This window comes from Diabrotica undecimpunctata, chromosome 1 (genome assembly GCF_040954645.1).
Source record: "Diabrotica undecimpunctata isolate CICGRU chromosome 1, icDiaUnde3, whole genome shotgun sequence".
Classification (NCBI taxonomy): domain Eukaryota; kingdom Metazoa; phylum Arthropoda; class Insecta; order Coleoptera; family Chrysomelidae; genus Diabrotica; species Diabrotica undecimpunctata.
Window position 1 is genome coordinate 139,527,372 of NC_092803.1, and position 16,081 is coordinate 139,543,452.

At 34.6% G+C, this 16,081-nt stretch overlaps 1 protein-coding gene across 1 annotated transcript in view; it reads right to left on the reverse strand.

Annotated features, from left to right (window-relative positions):
* Positions 1-1,227: 1,227 nt before the first annotated feature.
* The window catches only part of LOC140440404 (uncharacterized), a 32,147-nt gene continuing 17,293 nt past the window's right edge, over positions 1,228-16,081 (reverse strand). The window contains exon 4 of the mRNA XM_072530875.1: positions 1,228-1,500. Within this exon, the coding sequence (XP_072386976.1) occupies positions 1,453-1,500 (48 nt within the window). The 3' untranslated portion in view covers positions 1,228-1,452. The remainder of the gene's footprint in view (positions 1,501-16,081) is intronic.

Below are 16,081 nucleotides of genomic sequence, written 5' to 3' on the forward strand. Positions count from 1 at the left end.
TGAATAACTGATGAGATTAAGTCGAAATACGTATCAACAGATACATAGACGCTTTGTGCGTGAAATCAAATCTTTGCTGTCTTTTTCATTCAATTTTTGTTAAATTTTTAACTATAACTTTTAAACTAGTTTATTATTCCAACAAAATCATATGATTGGTGTTAAAAATATATATTAAATAAACTATTTGTACAACAACACAATTTTAACGGAGACAAATTTGGCCTCATTGTCGGAAACATTGGACACCACATGTTCGTTTTCGTTAAAATAACACAACTAGCTAAGTTAACTTCAGGATTTTTTGTTAATAGGGCATTAATCTGCATTAATCTGTAGGCAGTTCAAAAAATGTTTAACTCACCTTCCCTAACTTCAATAATCATCTTCCAGGTCCTGTAGCTCTAGATTTTCCACAATTTCTTCTCCAGCACCATCGTTTTTTTTAAACTGCACCTAATAAAACACTTTTTAATTGTATTGGTTAAAACGTCTTTTCATGCTGCCACAATCCAAATTAAGGCGTTAGCAATCGTTATAAACTTCTCCAGTTAAGCAGTTGATAAACAACATTCTATATATGATAACATTCTTCTTATCAAAAGCTTTCGATAGAGGGATTTAAAGTTTTTAGCTGTTTCTTGGTTAAACAGTTGATAATGTGCTGTAGTATGAGGTGGCAAAAATATTATTGATATGTTAGATAACTTATCTACATCCTAATGGGATGTTGCGTTTTCTAGGACTAAGGGAATTTCTCTTTTTTGACGTTGCATTTTTCTGTCAAATTTGTGCAGACAATCTGTCTGCACTTGTGGATTATCTCTAAGTGGACTTGTAGTTTATCAACATAAAAATTTTTAAAATATCGAGGATTTTTACTTCTACCAATTACCAAAGGTTTTATTTTTCCCCGTTTAAATTTGTACACAATAACAGGGTCAGCATTTCCTTAGCAGATTTACCCAGCGTACTTTTCATTACGAGATGTAAAGGTTTTACACTTCTAAAAACACAAAGTACTAAAGCAAATGGTTTGGTGAATTTGAACGTTGTATCGATAAGACTACCAAAGAGAATTGAAATACTTTTATAAAAATAATACCTTAATTAACCATGGGAGCTTATCGTCTATGCTTCGCCTAGCTCAATATCTCAAGTGTGAATTCGTCTTGTCTTAAACTAGGAATTAAACCATGAACCCTCAGCTGATAGCAAATAAAACAATTATTTAACTAGTCATATTTATTTAAAAAAAATTATATTTAAATAGCAAAAGATAACCCTGCCAATGCTTTACAGTATATAAAATTTGGCGATACTTATGGAATCATGGCATCGATGGGCTGCTTGCTACTAATTTTATTATCTCTGACCTCACAATTAGGTAATTAGGTCTTCCAGGGCATATTATTCCATATTATATTTGTGTGGCCCCCCAATTAGGTGGTTTTAGAAATATTCCATAAAATCTTGAATAAATTGAATACGGCCAATAAACTAAAATATAAGTAACAGCTTGTATTAGAGACACATCAAAAGGGGTTTAACTTTCTTGCCATTTTACAAAATTACAATGAAAAAAATAGCAGATGGCAAGGATAAAATTAAATATAATTATTATTACTTAGCTAAATTCTGTTAAAATTCCTACATACATATAACTGGAAATGTAGTTTCGAAAGAAGTGAGGTTACGAATGTTGAAAATGCTGTCAGAATTATAGAATATAGATTACAATGAAAGTACTCACCCTCAAAGAATTCTGCAGACAATAAAATGAAGCTTATTATAATTCTTGCATCCTTTAATAAATGTTAAATATAGACAAAAAACATATCCCAATATGTCAGAAAAGCTGATTGACAGAAAGTAAGTGAGAGACTGAAATGAAGTTAGCATACGTCATAGGATGTATGCCTATAATGGAATTACTTTTTCTGCCAACATAGAACAAAATATTTAGTCTACTTGAAAAAAAGAGAAAGAAAAGAAAGACAGAGGGCGCCAACTACTTTATGAATAAAAAGATAGTAAAAATGAAACTGGAGGTCAAGTAATTAATAAATTAATAAAGGAATTAAAATAAAATAATTATTTAAATATAAATTAATAAAGATTTGACGGTTATAACTTTACAACAGTAATTTGGGAAGTCGCAAACGATACAACATTCTCATCTACTTTGATTATGCTCCCCCATGGACTATACAAATTCCATATTGTCTGTTGACACACATCTGTCAACTTATACTAAGGACAATACCCCTTCATCTCTTTTTCTCCAATACTTCTAGAATATTAAAAATAAATATTCGTCCTGTCAACTAATTTATACCGATGCATCAAAAACACCCAAATTGGAAAAAGTAGGATCCGTCATTGTTACAGAGGATTCTGTGCTCAAGTTTTCACTACCTAAGGACTACTCAATATATTCTGCTGAACTTTTTGTGATATCCAAGTCAGTACAAAAAGACTTTGTAACTCTACAAAATAATCATAAACAACTACATATTGTGTGGATACCATCTTAAGTGGGAATACCAGGAAATGAGATAGCTGATTAAATGTCCAAAAAAGCTTGTAAAATGGAGAGATTCGATGATAGAACTAACCAAATTCCTCACACAAATATGAAAAAATGCATCAATGAGTACACAAAAAACTTATCGTTGCGAAGATGGCAACTGTTACCAAATAATAAATTGCGGCAAGCAAACCAAGATCTATCAGCGAAAACACCAAATTTAGTAAAGCGAATGGACCAGATTAATATTATCTGATCTCTCGAATAATATTATGGGAATAAGCGAAATGCGCTGGACAGATACGGGATACCGAGTTATCAAAGATCACAAAATATTCTACTCAGGAAATCTTAAGAACGAACATATAAATGGAGTGGGCCTAATTATGAATAATAAAATCGCCAACTGTGTCAGTCACTTGGTACCTGTATCAGAAAGGATGCTCTTAGTTCAGCTAAACACTCCCATAAAAACAAACATTATTCAAGTATACGCTCTTACAGCGGACGCCTCAGAAGAAATCATAGAAGAATTTTACAATGACCTTACTAATATTGTCAAAAGGATTCGGAAAAACGAAATAATACTAATAATGGGAGACTTTAATGAAAAAGTTGGCAAAGGACAAAGTGGAAATTTAGTGGGGTCCTTTGGTCTAGGGGAACGTAATGAACGCGGAGACCATTTGATTGAATTTGTAACTGAAGAACAGCTCGTAGTGACAAACACCTTTTATGATCTTCCTACAAGACGACTATATACGTGGAAATCTCCCCAGGATACTCCAGATCACACAGTATGAAATCAAATAGACTGTATTCTTAGTAACAAACGATTTAGAAACTCTATAACATCTGTTAAAGCGTACCCGGGATCCGACATAAATTAAAGAAAGTTCAAAGACCAAAAATTATGAAGTACGATATTAACCAACTGAAAAATAAAACAGTAAAGGAAAAGGTACAAAAACGCCTAAAAGAAAAAATGTAGGCTCGTACAGAAAAACCATGGGCCCCTACAGAAACATATAACACAGATGTAGAACTAGAAAATTTGCACAAAGTAAGTCAAGAAATAACAGAGAAATACTTAAAACCTGAAAGAACAAATAAAAAGGAATGGATGACGGAGGAGATTCTATGTATGATGAAAGACAGAAGAAACGCTAAAGATAATAAGAATTACTACAACAACATAAATAATAAAATAAAAAGGGCTATTAAAATAGCAAAAGAAAATTGGTTTATCTCGAAGTGTACAGATATAGAGTCATTACAACAAAAACATGATTCATTTAACTTCCATAAAAAGATTAAAGAAGCGGCAGGCTTATATAAACACAAGAACACTGGATTTCTGACAGATAATCAGGGAAACATAGTACTGGAAATAGAGCATAAAAGAGATATTTGGATTAAATACGTGGAAAAAACTTTTGAACATATACGAAATAACACTGGTATTACAACAAACACCAATTGCGAATCTGGACCACCATTTACAGTCGAAGGAGTAAAATGTGCCATCAAAAGCACCAAAGATGGTGAAGCAGTAGGCCCTGATAATTTTCACTCAGAATTCTTAAAACTTATGGACTATGATGACATAAAATGATTGATAAATATATTTAACAGTATATATGATACGGGCGTGGTTCCCCAAGAGTGGTTAGTGTCAACTTTTATAAATCTTCCAAAAAAACCCAATGCGAGAAAGTGCGAAAACTATAGAATTATAAGCCTTATGAGCCATTTACTTAAAACATTTCTAAAGGTCATTCACAAAAGAATATATACAAAATGTGAGGAACAACTAACAAGAACACAATTAGGATTTCGTGATGCTCTGGGAACACGGGAGGCCCTTTTTGCTGTACAGGTGCTATTTCAGAGATGCATAGTTTTTGCCGATAATCTGAATGACTTACAGATATTAACAAATCGCATAACAGAAGTCAGCAACAGATACGGACTAGCTCTTACCATAAAGAAAACCAAATTTATGACAATTAGTAAAAAACCAATACTAAACGCTCAACTTACAATTAACCAACAGAATATCGAAAGAGTCGAGCAATATGCATATTATCTAGGCACCAATTTAAATAGCCAATGGGACCACTCAACAGAAATTAAACAGCGAATAATAAAAGCAAAAGCAGCATTCGTTAGAATGAGAACCATTTTCAACAGTCGAGACATATCATTAAAAACAAAATGCCGTCTATTGAACTGCTACATATTCACAGTTCTGCTCTACGGAATGGAAGCATGGACACTGACTGTTGCATCTATGAATCGGCTCGAAGCTTTCGAAATGTGGTGTTATAGGCGCATCTTACGTATATCCTGGGTTGACAGAGTTACTAATGTGGAGGTCCTGCGTAGAATGGGGAAAGAATGTGAAATTCTCATGACCGTCAAAACTAAAAAGTTGGAATATCTAGGACATATAATGAGAAATCAAGAACGTTACGGCCGTCTCCAGCTGATTCTCCAAGGGAAAGTAAATTCTAAGAGCGGACCGGGAGAAGAAGCATTTCGTGGCTTCAAAATTTACGAAAGTGGTATAACACGACTACCACTGAACTGTTCCGCGCTGCAATAAACAAAGTAAAGATAGCCGTGATGATCGCCAACATCCGGAACAGATAGGCACTTTAAGAAGAAGAAAAATAGACCAGGTTGTACTACATCGTATTCGAATATAACATACCAGACTGGCGCACGAACACCTACTAAGGAAGGAACCTCCTAGAATATGCTACGCCTGTGAGACCAATATAACTGTAGGCTACATTTTTATAGACTGTCCATTACATCAAATGGAAAAACAAGCTACTTTACTACCAAGAGATGTGAAGTGCGCTTAAGACAGTGAGGATTTTGACTAGATCATTAAGTTTTTAAAGAAATCGAAATTGTATAATCAAATGGAAGTAATACTTTAAGAAAAATTCTAAATTATAATCAACTTTGTAAAAACTTTATAGTTTGTATTTTATATTAATCATTATAATATATTATAGTCTATATTGTACCACCGCTAATAACCTTCTATGGTTGATGCGGGTTATTCCCAATAAAAAAAAACAACAATACCAAAACCAATATCGTAAGAAATAAATTTTGTAAATTTAAAGAAAAAGTGCCGTAGGGTTGGTTTATTTCTTTCTATGTACTTGTTTAGTATCTTTAGACACATACAATGTGAAGGCTTCTCTGGGTAAAAATTTTTGAACTTTGTTATACATATTAAAATAAAATAAGAATACCGCTTAACGACGAACATAACGTTGGCATTACGAGTGTTTTGTTGTGACAAGTGTTCAAGCATTTATGCAAATTATTTTACTATAATGTTATCTTGCAAAAAAAATTTAATTACAATAACAAAATTGTAATTTATAAAGTATTTCCCCTTACAATAATTTCGCTGTAAAAAATGCAAGTTTAATTTAAATATACGTTTAAACAAAAATGCATCAGTATTACTATACTATACTATCTAGATAAGCATTTTTAATAGTTAAAACAATGAAAATGCGATTCAAATTTATTTTAGGCGCATTTTCCAAGTTGGCTTTGTCGTGTCGGTCTGAAACTTTGATTCTTAGATCAGGCGAAACTCAGCTTTGTTAGGAAAATATTCCCATGCAAGGATCAAAATATCATCATCATCATCATCATTGGTGCTACAGCCCTATAAAAGAGCCTCGACCTTCCCAAGTCTATTACGCGAGTCAGTTCTATCCATTGCCAATTGTTGCCAGTTTGCTACGCCTATTTGTCTACCATCCTCATCTACACCATCCCTCCATCTGAGTTTTGGTCTACCCCTTTTTCTATTTCCCACAGGTTGTGACATAAGGATTCTTCTAGGAGGATTGTTCTGCTGTGATCTTGCCAGATGTCCTGCCCATCTTGATCAAAATATCTCCCACCCAAAATAAGAATTTGTTTGAAAAGTTTAAAAAGTAATGGCAAAGCAAAACTGCTAACAATCGATTTTTGTGCTCAAGGGTGCCCGAACAAACGCACCAATCTAGCCAAAATATTTATTGCCTCAGAACAAAACTTTCAAGTCTACAACTTATGAGTCGTTAAGGCTATAACCTATATATACACAGTCAAAGCAGCTTATTGGAATAGCCTTCGTGCCAAGAAAAACTATTCATATAACCTTAATATTCTAATAACCGATTATTGGTGGCTAGTAGAAATAAGTGAACCAAATATACGTAATAATAGGACATATGTACAAGAAACATGTCGAAATATAAAATAAACGGAATAGGACCCCAAGTGGGTAGACTTACTAATTTGGAATCCCACACCGGGGAACCGGTCCGCCTTAAGAATTCTGGGAGAGGCAAATATTTCGACAAAAATGAATGTAGGAACGTATAACATCAGAACCATGAACGAAGACACTAAAATCCACGAACTAGAGGAAGAACTGACTAAAATACAGTGGGATATTTTCGGCATATCCGAAGCAAGAAGGAAAGGAGAACAAAAAATACAGGTAAAATCAGGAAATTTGCTATACTATAAAGGTAAAAAAATGTTTACCCGAATAATTACGACAAGACTAGAGAAGAAGTTAGATTTCTACCAGCCCCGAGAAAAAGCTGGCTTCCGCTCAAAATTCGGAACAAACGATCACCTGTAAACAGTAAAAACCTTAATAGAAAAGTCGCTAGAATATAATAGACCACTGGTACTTATCTTCGTAGACTTTCACAAAGTCTTGGACATTGTGGAATTAGACAGCATTATAACTGCTCTGAACAATAGTAGAATAGACTACCGGCTCACAAAGCTAGTACAAACATTATACCAAAACGCCACAATGCGTGTAAAACTACATGATACCACCATCGAAATTCATATCAAGCGAGGTGTAAGACAGGGCAACACTCTCTCACCTAAATTATTTATAACGGTCCTCGAATACGACTTTAAAATGCTAAAGTGGAAAAATAGAGGAATAAAAATAGATGAAGAAATGCTCAATCATCTGCGTTTTGCCGACGACATAGTACTTATTACCGAAGATCTAGCTGAAGCACAACAAATGGTACAAGAATTAAAAAACGTATTTTCAACAATAGGTTTAAAAATGAATATCAGTAAGACAAAATTTATGACAAATTTAGTTCCCAGCGAACACCTAATCATCCAAAATCAAGTGGTAGAATTGACAGAAAAGTACATACATATTTGTCATGAAATCAGAATAGGCAGATTATGACATACGGAGCAGAAACTCTCACGCTCACAAAAATAACAGTACTAAAAATGCGAGTGGCACAAAGGCGCATTTAAAGATCAATTCTCGGCGTGACAAAAAAAACAAAATAAGGAGTCAAGACTTAAGGAAAATAACAGGTATCAGTGATGTCGTCGAACGTATAGCCAAGCTGAAATGGAATTGGGCAGGTCACATAGCGAGACTGAAAGACACAAGATAAACCAGAAAACTAATTGACTGGCGCCCAAAAGAAGACAAACGCAGCAGAGGACGACCACCAACACGCTGGATGGACGACATTGGACGAATATCCAAGAAATGGCAACAAGAAGCACAGAACCGCGAAGAGTGGCAAAAAATGGAAGAGACCTATGTTTAGCAGTGGACAGAAGAGATTGCATGATAAAGGTAATGAAGAAAACACCAACAATGGCGTAGGATTTATAATAACTGAAAAAGTAGGTAAACACGTACAATCTACCAACGGCATATTAGCTAGAGTAGCATATATGACGCTTAAATTAAAAAGAACAATTAAAAATTATACAGGTGCACGCACTAACAAGTACCTACAGCGATGACGATATTGAATATTTCTACGAAGACATAACAACAGCTTTGGAAGAAAAGAAATCCAAATTAACGCTTATAATCGAGGACTTCAATGCCAAAATAAGAGAACAACTATATAAAGAAGAAGACAAAGTAGGACACCATGGATACGGCAAAAAAAATGATAGAGGACACACATTTATGAATTACTTGGAAGAACTATACGCAATGAATACATTCTTTAAGAAAAAACCCCAAAGAAAATGGACATGGATTAGTCCCAATGGTGAAACTAAGAACGAAATTAATTATATTCTTCCAATGCAAAAATTCATCGTTAAAGACGTAACAGCCCTAAATCGCTTCTCAACTGGTAGCGAACATAGACTAGTCTGAGCCAAGCTGATCATTGATAGCAGTTTTAAAACAAGAAAGAAAATGGAAAATAATCAGAAATTCTTCTTCTTCAGTGCCTTATCCGGTCCGGATATTGGCGATCATCAAGGCTATCATGGTTTTGTTGACTGCTCTGCGAAACAGCTCCGCTGAGGTCATCCCAAACCATTGTCGGAGATTTTTCAACCACGAGATACGACGGCGTCCCGGTCCTCTTCTGCCAAATACTTTACCCTGCATAACAAGTTGAAGAATTCGATATTTTTCTTCGTTCCGCATCACGTGGCCGAGGTACTCAAGCTTACGTTGTTTAATTAAATTAAGCACTTCTTTTTCTTTTGTCATGCGCTGTAGGACCTCAACGTTGGTGACATGGTCCACATAAGATATTTTTAGTATCCTTTTGTATATCCACATCTCGAAGGCTTCGATTCGTTTTTTAGTGGCTTGCGTCAGTGTCCAGGCTTCAACTCCATATAGTAATACTGGAAGAACGTAGCACCTCACTATCCGCATCTTGGTTCCCAAACTGAGATCACTGCAGCACAGCAAGGATCTCAACTTAATAAATGTAGACCGTGCCATTTCAATTCTGGATCTAATCTCTTGAGCGTAGTCCCATTGTACGTTGAGGGTAGTTCCAAGGTAAGTGAATCTGTCGACTCTCTGGATCTCTTCGCTACCTGCCATTAGTGCCCCGGGATCTAAATTTGTACGGCTGACAACCATGAATTTAGTTTTCTTAATATTAAGGTTCAGTCCGTATGATACGCTCACAGTTCGCACTCGGTCTAGTAAGGCCTGCAGATCGTTTAGGCTGGTTGCTAGTAACACAGTGTCATCGGCGTAGCGGATATTATTGATGTATTCACCGTTCACTCGGATTCCCATGTCTAGGTTTGTGAGGGCTTCATTAAAAATCTCCTCAGAGTATATATTGAAAAGAGTCGGCGATAGCACACATCCTTGCCTTACTCCTCGCATGATCTTCACTTGGTCGGTCAGTTGGTCTTCGACCTTGACTTGAGCACGCTGGTTCCAGTATAAATTCATGATGATCCGAATGTCCTTCTCATCCAATCCTACTCTTTGTAGTGCGGTGACCATCTTCTGGTGCTGACAACGGTCAAATGCCTTGGCGTAGTCAATAAAACAAATATAGACATCACAACTGACATCGCGGCATCTCTGAAGTAGGACTTGTAAGGTGAAAAGTGCTTCACGTGTACCCATAGAATTGCGGAATCCGAATTGCATTTCACCGACATTTTCTTCGCATTTCTTGTAAATTCTGGCATGTATGATTTTAAGAAAAATTTTAAGTGCATGACTCATAAGACTGATAGTTCGGAAATCTTCGCATGTTTTCGCAGATCGTTTTTTTTTGGTAGCGTTACAAATGTTGAGAATAGCCATTCATCTGGGATATTACCTGAATCGTATATGGCGTTGAACAGTTCAGTTAACTCCTTTGTGCTCACTTCACTCATCACCTTAATAAGTTCAACGGGTATTTCGTCCGGACCTGTAGCCTTACCATTCTTAGACTGTTTTAAAGCAGCCTTTACCTCGCTTTCTAGAATTGACGGCCCTGTCATGCAATTTATTTCCGGAAGGTTGCCGCGGTCGTCCCAGAAAAGTTCTTCGATATATATTTTCCAGGTAACCAACTTCTCATTCACTGTCGTCGCCAGATTACCGTCTTTATTTATGAGGAGGTGTGTGTTTCTCCTCTTGTATTGACCAGTGGCTTCACAAATCCTTCGGTGGATATTTATATGATCGTGTTTCTCTTGGAGCTCCTCGATTAGTTTACATTTTTCTTGCATCCATGTCTCCTTGGCTCTTCGTATTTCTTTTTTAATAGTCTGGTTGGTTTCTTGGTATTTCTTCGCGTCCCTGTTTTTCATTAATCTTCTTTGTTCCATCATCTGCAGAATGTCATCAGTCATCCATTCTTTATTTTTTACTCTTTTTTTCTTTCCCAGATGTTCTTTTCCCGCATTCAGCATGACGTTTTTGATATAACTCCATTTTTGTTCTACACTCTGTTCTTGTTGTTGAGCCGTTTCTAGTTTTTGTCTCATTGTATCTCTCACGTTCTGACGAACTACGGGGTCTTTTAGAGTGTCATAATCCAGGTTCTGTTTAGGTTTATTTTTGATGAGTTTCTTTAGTTTGAGTTCTATCTGGCCCACTAATGGGTTGTGGTCCGATGAGACGTCTGCTCCTAATCGTGTAATCAGAAATTACACATGGAAAAACTAAAACAAGAAAAACAGACGTACTAAGAGAGAATAAAGGAAATATTGCCGACCAAGGAAGATATAGAACACAAACATATCGATGAAAAACATGATATTTACTGAAACTCTAATGAAAGTGGGTAAAGAAATTGCACAGACAACAACAAAAAAAGAAAGTTTCATATCCCAGGAAACAAGGATTCTTATGAACACAAGATTACATTACTAGAACAAGGGGGCAGAAATAAAATGGAATACAAAGAAATAAACAAAACTATTAGAAAAAATATCAAGGAGTGTAAACGGAGAGTACAGGAAGAAAAGATAGAGAAAACAATTGAAAAAAATAGAAACATGAAGTGCTTAAAGCAGAACCTAGGAAACATACCAATTAATAGCATAAATAACAAAGAATGAGTGGAGACCAACAATATAAAAGAAATTTTGCAGATAATGCACGAATATTATATAAATCTCTATAAAACAGAACAAAAACCAACCCAAGAAATCGGTAATCAGTTACAACCAAAAATAAAGAACGTTAACTCTGACCTACAACCAGAAATCAGGAAAAATTAAATAAAAAAGGCACTCAAAGAAATGAAGAATAACAAATCTCCTGGGAAAGATGGAATAACTGTGGAAATGCTAAAAAATGGGGGGAAAACTCCTTTATGTACTAAAGAATAAAATATTGAACACAAAACAAATACCCACCACATGGAACGAGGCAATAACACTACTACTATTTAAGAAAGGCGATAGAAAATATCTGAAAAACTATAGGCCCATAACGCTACTGAATGTAATGTACAAACTGTTAACTAAACTACTAACAAACAGATTAATAACTAAGTTAGATAATTACCAGTCAAGAGAGCAAGCCGGTTATAGAGTAGGATTCAGTACAAGCGACCATCTTCTTATATATGATAAAAATATTAATTAATAAAAATATTATAAGGTGGAACATTGGGCAGTAAAGAAGTCTTTACAAAATGGGAGAATAGACTATGGATATACGGACTTAATTTCCAATATATATGATTAAGCAAAAACATCCATCAAAATAGTTGAACAAACGGAGCATATTAAGATACGGCGAGGAGTCAGACAGGGTGACACTATATCACCCAAACTATTCAATTAAGCTTTGAAAGACGTTATGAGGAAATTTCAATGGGAAAAACGGGGTAATAACATAAATTACCAATACTTAAATCACTTGAGATATGCAGACGTCATTGTATATAACAGATAAAAGAGAAGAATTACAAAATATGATGAATGAATTAAACAGCGAATCAACACAAATAGGCCTACAAATAAATTATAATAAAACGAAAATTATGATCAACCAACGAGAAGAATTAATAATTACAATTGCACAAACAACTATAGAACAAGTAAAAGAATATGTATATTTGGGACAAATAGTTAAATTAAATAAAGAAAATTAGACCGGAGAAATAAAGAGAAGGATACGGTTGGCTTGGGTATCCTTCGAAAAACTTTCCTATATACTAAAAAATAGTAAATACCTCCAATATTAAAAAACAAGAGTCTTCAACCAATGTATACTTCCTGTTCTCACCTACGGTTCTCAAACTTGGACGTTTACAAAGGAAAACATGGAAAAAATAGCAAATACCCAAAGAGCCATGAAAAGGCAAATTCTAAATATCAGGCTATCAGACAAGAAAAAAAAATACGTGGGTCCGCAACAAAACAAAATTGACCGATGTATTAACGCAGATAGCAAAACTTAAGTGGAAATTCGCTGGACATACCATAAGACAGAAAGACGACAGATGAAAAAAGATTATTATACACTGGAGACCATATAGTAACAAACGAAAAGAGGAAGGCCACAAATGAGATGGTCAGATGACTTGAAGAAACACGCGGGCCCGAAGTGGATACAAACTGCCTACAATAGAGAGACGTGGAAGAAGGAAGAGGAGGCCTATGTCCAAAATTGAACAGCAAGGGCTGTATAGATAGATAGATAGATTGATTATGAACATGCTATATTATATATGTACATACATAAGTATATATGGCCTTATGTCTTTTTATGTCAATAATTTAGTAGTGTAACTATTAATAATTTTTTTTAAAACAAATTACATTACCTATCTGTGCATTCATACACTAATAAGTATGAAATGTATGCAATATATAGATATTTATATATTTTCTTTTTAAAATACATTTAACAGAGTTACTTATTTGTTGTTTTTTTGGCCTTAGGTTCAAGACCTATTTAGCCAGACAATTGGTTTAATATGTAAAAACAATCTCCTACACTACCATTAATTTTATGACAATTTCCTAACCGTTCGTTTATTCACTTGATTTCACCTTCCCATTGTGACAAACAAAGCAAACACTATTGGGTGACTATACAAAAAGGAATAAACAGGAACACACACTGCACGCTAAGGTGCCCTTTATAGCGACTTTTTTTAACACAAACAATACAGGCAACGGTTAAAGGTAAATGACATAAAAGGAAAGACAATATGAAATACAACAACTAACGTCCTACCATTTCGGATTCACACAACACTGAAAAATACAGTTTAGATTTTCCGTTTGGTATGTTTGAAAAATTCCCATAAAATTGATCTAATAGTTGAATTTCGACTACCTAAATAGAGAATAGAAGCAACGTTCTGCGGCAGTATGATTTTTGTTGGAAGATGGCTTGAAATAAAAATTTTATTGCTTCTTATTATACCGACATTGAAACATCCAGTGGTTAAGGTCGTCAGAATTGTCATTACATTCACATATGTCAATTTCGGAAAGTCTTATTTTATATAGGTAAGCATTTACTGTAGCATGTTCAAAAAGGCATCTAACGTACATAGTATAAATTTTCCGAGAGATGGGGCTTCTGTCAATTGAGGGAGTAGATGGAAGAGTTGGATATATACCGCAGTATGTAGTTTTGCTACTGTTAGTAAAGGATTGCCACTCAATTTCCCAATTAAGTCTAACATGTTTCTTCCTAGCTGAAACTATATCCCATTTGGGCAACTCGTTGTATTTTATACCCACTAAAGTAGCGTCTTTAGCCAAATGGTCTACTTTTTCATTGCCTGAAATATTAGAGTGACCTTTAACCCACACAAAGTTAACAACTCTTTTTAAAGAAATTAAGATCCTTAGCTTTTCAAGCGGATCTGCAATTAGTCTGTTGGTATATATGTGTTTAGAGAAGTGTCTTAATACGAGAAGGACGGATAGGACAGATAGGTGAGTCAGATAAAATTATATATCGTTCGAAATATAATGTGCTATTAATTATCCAATCCATCTGATTTTAATTTGTACTGAAAATAATCTTGAATATTGTCTATGTAAATGGCACAGCCAACACCAGCAGACGATTTTGAGTCATCGGTATAAATTTTACAACAATGGTTACAGTCTTCCAACTTGTTCTGTACTACTAAATCTTCGTAAACAATTGAATTAGATGAAGGAATTACTACAGCAGGTTTATATTAATATAGTATGTCATAATTGGAGCCAAATAATGGAATCCCTTCTCCATTGAATGAATATTGTGATAAATTGGGAAAAGCAACAGCTAGAGTTGGAGAGTTTTTATTTGCCCACCATTTGTTTGTTAGATTTTCAACAGGGAGACAAGATATTTTTTGTAATAAGTTGTTTTGATTATTAAACTGGCATTTAAGAATAAATTTTTCTGAAAAAAATAGACGTCTTAAATGTAAAGGTAGCTCGTTACATTCTGTCAAAAGGGCTGGTGTGGAAGTAGATTTGAGAGCTCCTAGGACTAACCTTAAAGCTTTGTATTGTATTCGATCCAATTAATTCAAACGAGATTTTGTCGCTGATCCATAGAAAAAGCTTCCATAGTCCAAAATTGATCTGGTATATGCTCTGTAAAATAATAAATTTATTTTCGGGTTTGCTCCCCAATCGTATCGATTAACGGCCTTAACGATATTAAGGCTTTTTTTACATGTGGCAATGCAATTATTAATATGCTCGTTCCAGGTTAATTTTGAATCCAAGGTAACACCTAGGTATGTAAAACTGTTATATAGAGGAATTTCCATCTGGGAGAATTTTAACTTACTAACTTTTGGTAACCTGTGTCTCGAAAAAAATACTACACCTGACTTCTTAGGTGAGATGTCAAGCCCATGACTATCAAAATACTTTTTGCAATAAGACATATTTACTTTAAGGGCATTAACACATTGTTGAAAAGTTTTTTTCTCAACATAAAAACAGAATTCATCAGCATATTGTAAAATGTTACACTGCATTCCCATAGTATGTAAGTTTAATGAATACAAGTTAAATAATAAGGAACTAAGAACTGAGGCCTGAGGTAACCCTTTGTTAACTATCCTTGGTCACATCAGTGAATTATTTAAACGCATATAGACTTGTCTATTTGTAAATAGATTGACTAGGACATAAGCACATTTATTAGGCACCCCTAATTTAACTAGTTGATCAAGCAGAAGGTCGAGAATAACGTTATCATATGCACCAGAAATGTCCACAAATAAAGCAGCTGTGTATTGGTTTTTAGAATAAGTTAACTGGATATCGGTTGATAAGTGTGAAATGCAATCCATAGTTCCTTTCCCTCCACGAAACCCAAGCTAACCGTCTGGGTAAAGGTTGTTACTTTCCATCCACCATTCTAATCGATTTTTCATGATTCGTTCAAATGTTTTCAATATAAATGACATAAGAGATATCGGTCTTAGGACATTGGGATCATTAGCTTTTGGGATAGGTATTACAAGACACTGCTTCAAAGAATCACAGTTATCACCTTTAATTAGAATATTGTTAAAAATATCACGGGTGATTAAAGGTGATATTTTAATAAAATTGAAGTGCTATTATAGGCAAGTTATATATCATAAGATAATTAATACCATCAATCCCAGGGAAGGATCTCTTAAAATACTTGATATTAGCAGTTAGTTTATTGATACTTCAGTGGGATATATTGAAGAAAGAACATAGCAAGGTGCTATTTTATGAAACAAATTTTCAACGATATTTTCGTCGTGCACATACAGATTTTTATTTTTTTTT